Source organism: Alexandromys fortis, unplaced genomic scaffold, assembly GCF_014885135.2.
Source record: "Alexandromys fortis isolate MF-2015 unplaced genomic scaffold, M_Fortis_MF-2015_v1.1 scaffold_149, whole genome shotgun sequence".
In the NCBI taxonomy this organism is placed as follows: Eukaryota; Metazoa; Chordata; class Mammalia; order Rodentia; family Cricetidae; genus Alexandromys; species Alexandromys fortis.
The window spans coordinates 2995132-3003702 of NW_026068025.1; the positions used below are offsets into that span (position 1 = coordinate 2995132).

General features: G+C 41.7%; 1 protein-coding gene across 1 annotated transcript in view; it reads right to left on the reverse strand.

The window, feature by feature from the left end:
- Akap10 (A-kinase anchoring protein 10) overlaps positions 1-8571 on the reverse strand; it is a 63226-nt gene that overhangs the window by 32256 nt on the left and 22399 nt on the right. The window contains exons 6-7 of the mRNA XM_050163608.1: positions 4150-4263; positions 3176-3327 (exon numbers count right to left, since the gene is read on the reverse strand). Of these exons, the coding sequence (XP_050019565.1) occupies positions 3176-3327; positions 4150-4263 (266 nt within the window). The remainder of the gene's footprint in view (positions 1-3175; positions 3328-4149; positions 4264-8571) is intronic.

Below are 8571 nucleotides of genomic sequence, written 5' to 3' on the forward strand. Positions count from 1 at the left end.
AACATAGGTGGGAGGAGTAAACAGAAGAGGAAGTGAGGTCAGACTCTGTTCTGTTCCTGGAGAGACCAGACAGCTCTGCTCTCTGGAGCAGAGACGCCATGCTCAGCTCTCCCGGGTAGACGCAAGATAGCTCTGCTCTCAGAGACACACATGATGAAGCTCCGACTCAGGATGGACGTAGGCTAGAATCTTCCCAGTAAGCGTACCTTGGGGTGCTTACACACATTATTAGAAATGGGCTAGTCCAGGTGCGAGAGTTAGCCAAGAAGAGGCTAGATATAATGGGCAAGCAGTGTTTAAAAGAATACAATTTGTGTGTTGTTATTTCAGGCATAAGCTAGCAGGCGGCCGGGGTGCTGGGGACGCAGCCCCGCCGCTCCTATTTCAACAAGAACTAGATGGTAAGACCCCATTTGCTGAAGAAATCACACTGATCACATGACAAAGAGAAATCTAGCTGGAAATGGAATAAAGGCTTCTAAGTAGGAAGGCTCTTTACAGGGTACAGGGGGAAACTGTTACAATCTTACCTGGCTAAGGACAATGTGTTCAACACTCCTCACCAGTCAGGCAAGCTGTGCTCACTAGTACAATAGTGGCAAGTCAGTCATGGAGGTAATCAATTTGTTTTCTGATTATATCTGAAACCCACTTCAAAGGAAATAATCTACATTTGGTAGTTTAACACAGGCAAAAAAGTTCATGGCTAAGAAGGTCAGAAGCCCTAGGGAGTATGATACTACTGTTGCTTTGCAAAGTTAACATGATGTGCTTGTCAACTGTCAAGATGCTTTCTAAATAACATGTTCAAACAAGTAGAATAGTGCTATAGTTTTGATGGGAGACTTTTTTTTTTAAGGCAGGATCTCACTATGTAGCTCTGGCTGGCCTAGAACTCACTATGTAGATCAAGATAGCCTCAAACTCAGAGAGATCCACCTGCCTCAGTTTCCCAGTGCTGGGATTAAAGGTATGAACCACCATGTCAGGCTGAAAAGCTTCTTTCTGTAGTGATCAGTGGTGATGACAGAGGTCCCATAAGTGACTGTTGAATATGCAACTGTAAATGGGACACCTGTATCCCTCCCTCCAAGGCTTGAGGAAAATCATGGAAGAGGAGTCAGAAAGAATGTTAGAGCTGGAGGAAGGGAACAAGTGGTGTGGAACACTGAATCCCAGGCACAGTGTGGCTGTTCCCCTGCTGAACTCAGGTAATCAGCAGCTGTGATTACCTGCAAAGATCGCCATAGACTGGGCCCATCAACAACCTTGTAGTGGAAGGGGGAAGGGGTCATGGGGCTACACAGCTCCCTAAAGATTACATGAAGTTAATGACAGATGAGGGGTGGAGAGTCATGTTCTTTAGAGGTAAAGTCAATGTAAGTGTCCATGCTACTGTAAACAACCCTAATGAAACTCACTTGGACGGATAGACACAGATACACACCCCAAAACACACACACACAACAAAAACCCCATAAAACAAATAGAAGAGGGGCAGTTGAGAACAGGACGGAAATGGGGGGGGGGAACAAAGTATTTATGTGAATATAATCAAAATATATTATGTACATCTATGAATAGGTCATAAAGAAGTTCATTATCATGTATGATTACATGCTAATAATTTGTTTAAAAGACTTCTAGAGCCGGCGGTGGTGGTGCACGCCTTTAATCCCAGCACTTGGGAGGCAGAGGCAGGCGGATCTCTGTGAGTTCGAGACCAGCCTGGTCTACAAGAGCTAGTTCCAGGACAGGCTCCAAAACCACAGAGAAACCCTGTCTCGAAAAAAAAAAAAAAAAAAAAAAAAAAGACTTTTATAAGGGGCTGGAGAAATGGCTCTGTGGTTAAGAGCACTGTCCTGAGTTCAATTCCAAGCAACCACATGGTGGCTCACAACCATCCAAAATGAGTGGCTCACAACCATCCAAAATGAGATCTGGTGCCCTCTTCGAGCATGCAGACATGCAGAAAGAACACTATACACAATAAATAAACAAATAAATAAATAAATCTTTAAACAGCAAAAAATTTCAATAAGTGGAATAAATACTGAAAAACACCATATATGTCTTATAGAGATTAACAGTTTGCTTCAAATATTATACTGAAAAATTCTATCAAGTAGCAAAAGTAAAAATGATGAACATAGGAAAACCTTTCTTCTGAAATCTGGTCTGTAATTACAGCAATGGAATAAAGTAGACAACTCTATGGCCTTATTTATTTATTTTTGGTTTTTTGAGATAGGGTTTCTCAGTAGCTGTCAGTCCTGAAACTTTCTCTGTAGACCAGGCTGGCCTCAAACTCACAGAGATTCACTTCCTCTGCCTCCTGAATGTTGGGATTAAAGGCATGTGCCACCAACACTCAGCTATTTATTCACGCTTAGTGTGTGTGTGTGTATGTTGGGAGTACCTGTGTTCATGTGTGAGCATATGAAGGCAGAGGCTGACATCAGATGTGTTCCTTATTGCACCCTACCTTATTTTTTGAGACGTGGTCTCGTAGCCCAAAGCTCACCAACCGAGTAGACTAGCTAGTCATCAGGCGCCAAGGAGCCCCATGTCTCCACTTCCCAATGCTGAGCATATAAATGTATGGCCATGCCCAGCTTTTCCGCTTGGGTTCTATGGATCTGAACTCAGGTGCTCATGCTTATTCAGCAAGCACTTTATTACTCAGCTATCTCCCCAGCTCCTATTTAATTATTTTTGAGGTAGAGGCTCAAGTAGACCAGGGTGTCCTCGGAGTCATTATGTAGCAAAGGATGGATAACCTTGAATTTCTGATCCTCCTGCCTCCACCTCATGAATGCTGGAATTACAGGTTTGCAGCACCACACTTACATTTGTGTGGTGTTAGAGACTGAACTCAGAGCTTCATGCATGCTAGGCAATTACTCTGCCAACTGAGTTATATTCCTAGCTTTCAATTCTATGGCTTTAAAATAGTTCAAAAAAATTTTTTATAATGTATTCTCTTATAGTATAACTAAAGTGCTTTTTTAAAACTAGAGTTATTTTACACTGAGTTTTCTCTTTAAACTGATGAATATGCCATTAAAGCATTCTTGCCTACAGCACAACCTAAAACAACCATTTGGAAATGACTTATCTCTTCTATGTCATTTTGTTTAGACAGATCCCCAGCATGGGGCTGGAATGTTCTAACAAAATATAAAAGAAAATGCAAAATTTACCTCAGAGAAATAAAAGAGGGCTGACTCACAGAAGAGGATGTCAGCCAGGTAAACAGTCCCACTGGTGAGCACTTCAATCTGATATTTACAGAAATGGTGACTTCGCAGAAACTCACTAAAGTGCCTGCATGTGGACAAAAAGAGAGTATTTGAGGGAAAGACCAAGGAAAGAGCATAACTAAAAAAACAAAAACAAAAACAAAACACTCTTTCCAAAACTATTCCTATTAAATGGTTTCTTTTTATTTTTCAAGACAGGGTTTCTCTGTGTAGTCCTAGCTGTCCTAGAACTAGCTCTGTAGACCAGGCTAGCCTTGGACTCACAGAGATCTGCCTACCTCTTCCTCCCAAGTGCTGGGATTAAAGGTGTATGCAACCACCGCGTGGCTTTATTCCTACAAAATCTTAAAAACCTGGGTCAAGGCTGCCTTATTTCCCAATATGTTATTCCTGATTACTTTCAGCTGTAAGCCATCTCCCTGTCTCTCAATCTCTCAATGAGTTTGTGGCTTTCTCCTGATAGTTCATACATGCTACTTCATGTTAAGGTAACCAAAGAACATGGACTGTTTCTTTAATTGAGCTATAACTTCCTTTAAAGCAGGTATACTTGTGGCTCTGTACAAAACACGTAAAAAATATGGAGTAAAAGAATGAATATATAAAATTTTAAAGGCACACAGCAATAATCTTAAAAAGTCTGGAGACAGTTTATTATTGTTTATAGAGCATAAACTGAAAGCATGAACAAATCAGATGTCCATCTGAAGACATGCATTATTAAATTAACAGATTATCAGTCATATACTACAGCCTCAATCACCCCAAATGGCTTTATCCAAGTGACTTGAATCTTCAAAAGTGCATTGTTTTTAGTTGAGTGAAGTCCATTTTCTAATCAGGAGCCAGATTTCCCAGGAATGCTAATGTGAGAATATGAACTTACTCTTGCTCCATTGCACTAAAGACTACAGCCTGTGCCAGAACGAAACAGTTGGGATCCACCTGTCCATCTTCTCCACAAATCTTTGCTGTGAAAGAAATAGCAATTGAATTTCTACTAAATTCAAGCTATACCCACTTTAAACCAAATTGGAAATAATAGTTAGGGCATACACATGACATTTCCAATAGAACTAAAAGGGGTGGCAAGATGGCTCAGTAGCACTTGCTGTCAAACCTGATGACCCAAGTTCAACACCTAAAACCCATGTGATGGAAGAAGAGAACAAATTCCTATAGGTTGTCGTACAACTTCCACCGTGGTATAATACACTACCCCCCAAATAAAGATCTAAATAAATATCTAAATAAAAAGAATGAGAATAAAGTATAGGTAACATCTTAGACCGGGAAAAATCTTTTGAGGTATCCATATGGAAAACAGATCAAAATACTGAACAAGACAAGCGATGCTCCAAAACACACTGCTCCAAAAATAAGATGAAAAGGCAATTAAAACAAATGGGAATAGGGTAAGAGATGGATCAGTGGTTAGCATCACTGGTTAGTCCTCTGCTCTTCCAGAGGACTCAAGTTTGGTTCCCAGCACCCATGTGAAGCAGATCACAACCACCTATAATTCCAGCTTCAGGGCATATGACACCCTCTTCTGAACTCCACAGATGCCTGAACTCACATGCTCACACCTACACACAGAAATATGCACATACACACACAATTTAAAATAATTTTTTTTGGGGGGGGGGACAGGGTTTCTCTGTGTAGCCTTAGCTGTCCTGAAACAACTTGCTCTATAGACTAGGCTGGCCTTGAACCCAGAGATTCTCCTGCCTCTGCCTCTTGTGTACTGGGATTAAAGGTAAGCACCACCACTGCCCAGCTATAAATCATTTTTTTAAAGTCAAGATGTGTGGCAGGCAGACCTCTCTGAGTTCAAGGCCAGTCTGGTCTACAAAGTGAGTTTCAAGACAGCCAGAGTTGTTACGCAGAGAAACCCTGTCTCAAAAAAAAAAAAAAGGAAAATTACCACTAACTAATGGCCCACATCCCATCCCAAATAAAAACTGAACCAAGGCACAACAGATGACTTCAAAGGAGCAGAGGTGAGTGGCACTCTTGTCATTATCCAGCCACCACCAGTTTTCTTCTATTTAAAAAACAAATAATAACAAAAACAAAATGGCTATTATGAAGATAAACTTGTGAGTTATCAAATGAAGCAGAAAGAAAATCAGCATAAAATTTCTTCGGCCAATACACTCACACATTATTTAATAGTATATGATTAAGCTAACTAGGGCCGAGGAAAACTGATACCACTGCTAACAGCAGTATACACCAGTGTATCTTCTACAGGGTAATCTGGCAGTTTCTACATTAGCTCTTTTTTGGAGACAGGCACTATGTAGCCCTGGTTGGTCTCTGCAATTCTTTGGAGAACAGGGTGGCCTCAAATTCACAGAGATCCACCTGTCCCTGCCTCTGGATTATTTTGTTTATTATAATGTTTATCAGCAATACTATTTATAAGATTTAAAAGTTTAGAAGTTAGAGTTATGAAGAGAACTGTCTAAATAAATTATAGTACATTCATAAACTATTTAGCTGGCTGTTAAATATCCCTAGAAAAACCCTGAAGCAACCGTAATAGCCAGTTCTGCTCTGTTCCTGTCTTTAAAGAGGCATCAAGAACCTCAAGGGTCACATCCTGATCCCTTTATCTACCACTCTCCCAGACAATACTAAGCTGTGATACTGGGATACGTGTGTGGTCTTTGGCCAATTTCCTAGCAGTCGGCTCTTAAACTTCTTGGAGTCTCTGGTGTTATAAGAGTCTTCATCATATGTTTGAGACAGCCAGTAGTTAGGAACCCCTAGAGAGTTTCAGGAAGGGGTCTGGTCACCAGAATGACTGGGACCTATGACCATGGCCTACGAGGGGGTAAGCATTTTCAGTGAGGGGTATTGAAGGCAGGGTGATGACTCATGACCAATAATCATGCTTAGCTGTGCCCACTCAGTGAAACCTCTATAAAACCTAAGTATGGGTCTGAGAAAGTGGAGTTTCACATTAATGACCACAGAGACTGGTGCGTTCATGGAGAAAGATGAGCTCCATGTTTCTTCTCTAATTTGCCCTGTCACAGCCTTCATTCACTATGGACCTGAATCCTTTCTAAATACCCTAAGTACAAATTAGAAAATGTAAGTATTTCCTAGAATTCTACATGCTACTCAAGGAAACTAACCAAACCCAAGGAGGGTACTGAGAAGCAGCAACATGGGCCCTGGCCTTCTTAGAAAGGGGAAGCATTGTGGGACCAAGTCCTCAATCTGCAGAATCTGAGGCTACTTCCAGGTAATCCATGACAGAACTGAACAGACAAATAAAACATCTAAGGAGCACCTGCTAGAGAATCATTTGCTAACTAGTTGTTGATGGGGGAAAAGCCCATGTATCTGGGGTCACAGACCAGTCTCACATTTTGAGAGAATACAGGAGAGAAGAGCCTGGCCACCCATCCTAGTATGTCAAAAATCACCCTCCCTTTTAAGACAGGGTTTCTCTGGAGTTTTGGTGTCTGTCCCGGAACTAGACTAGACTGGCCTTGAACTCACAGAAATCTGCGTGCTTCTGCTTTCTGAGTGCTGGGATTAAAGGTGTGTGCCACCATGTTTGGCTTTTTGAAGTTTTGTCTACAGTCTACTATTACTAAGATGAGGAGGGTATGTGGAGTTGCCAAATCCTCCAAATTTTTAGTGCCCATTTTATTTAACCTATCAGCATCATTTAATATCTTTACACTCCATAAAACCATATTGTCACCTGTCTCCTCCTCCCCAACACTGGGATTATAGCTCTGCAAAGGAACACCCAGCTCTCCCAATTTAAAAAAAAAATGTGAACAGATGTTTTGTCTGCATTTATTATTGTGGACATGTTTGTGGCCCATGGAAGCCAGAAAGAACCAGACCCCTAGATCTGGAGTTAGAGGTGGTTGTGAGCTGCTGTGGGTGCTGGGAATCAAACTCAGGTCCCCTGAAGTTAGAGGTGGTTGTGAGCCACTGTGGGTGCTGGGAATCAAACTCAGGTGTCCTGAAAGAGAATCTAGTTCTCCTTAACTACTGAGCCATCGCTCCAGCCCCACAAAGAATTTCTCTTTAATTTTTTTTTAATCTCTGTGGGATGTGTGTGTGTGTGTGTGTGTGTGTGTGTGTGTGTGTGTGACATGTGTGAAGGTAACCTTATAGGCCAAGGGGAGAACTGGTCCCCTGCAGCTGGAGTTCTAGAGTGCTGAGAAGTGAAATGAGTCTGGTAGAGCAGGAAGCACTCTTTTTTTGTTTGGAGACAGGGTTTCTCAGTAGCAGAGCAGTCCTGGAACTCACTCTGTAGATCAGGTTGGCCTCAAACTCACAGAGAGCCACCCGCCTCTGCCTCTCAAGTGCTGGGTTTAAAGGCATGCGCCACCACCGCCCACCATGAAGTACTCTTAGTCTTTTCTCCAGTGCCTCTTCTCCCCATTGTAAAACTTTGAGCCAGAGAGAAATATAGCTGCTGACATAGTTTTGTCTATGCGCACGCGCGCGCACACACACACACACACACACACACACACACACACACACGGAAATACATTTTTGAAATGTTTGCCTCTATGACTCTGATTTCGGCAGGGATTTGAGGTCATAAAATAAGGCTAATGTTAACAGAATGAACACACTGTCACCAAGAAAATAGGGGTTCTGGGCTGTAGAGATGGCTCAGCGGTTAAGAGCATTGCCTGCTCTTCCAAAGGTCCTGAGTTCAATCCCCAGCAACCACATGGTGGCTCACAACCATCTGGAATGAGGTCTGGTGCCCTCTTCTGGCCTTCAGGCATACATACAGAAAGAATATTGTATACATAATAAATAAATAAATATTTAAAAAAAAGAAAATAGGGGTTCACACCTTTAATTCCAGCCCTCAGAAGGTAAAGGCAGGCAGAATTTGAGTATAATCAGGTATACATAGCAAGTTCTAGGTCAGCTAGTGCTACACAGTGAGACCCTGTCTCTAAACAAAACTAGTTACAAACAAATCCTGTGATGTCCTTGAAAGCACCTAACTTCTCTACTCTCAAGCTTCCTCATTTACAAAATTGTATTTATCTGTGAGACTCTTTTCAATAAATTACTTATTTTACTTTATGTGCACTGATGTTTTTTTTCTCTGCAGGTCTGTGTGAGGGTAGCAGATCCTCAGGAACAGAAGTTACAGATAGTTGTGAGATGGGTGCTGGGAATTGAACCCACGTCCTCTGGAAGGGCAGTCAGTGATCTTAACTGCTGAGCCATCTCGCAAGCCCTACATGCAGGCAGAATGCTGTATACATAATAAACAAACAAATCCTTAAAAAAAAAA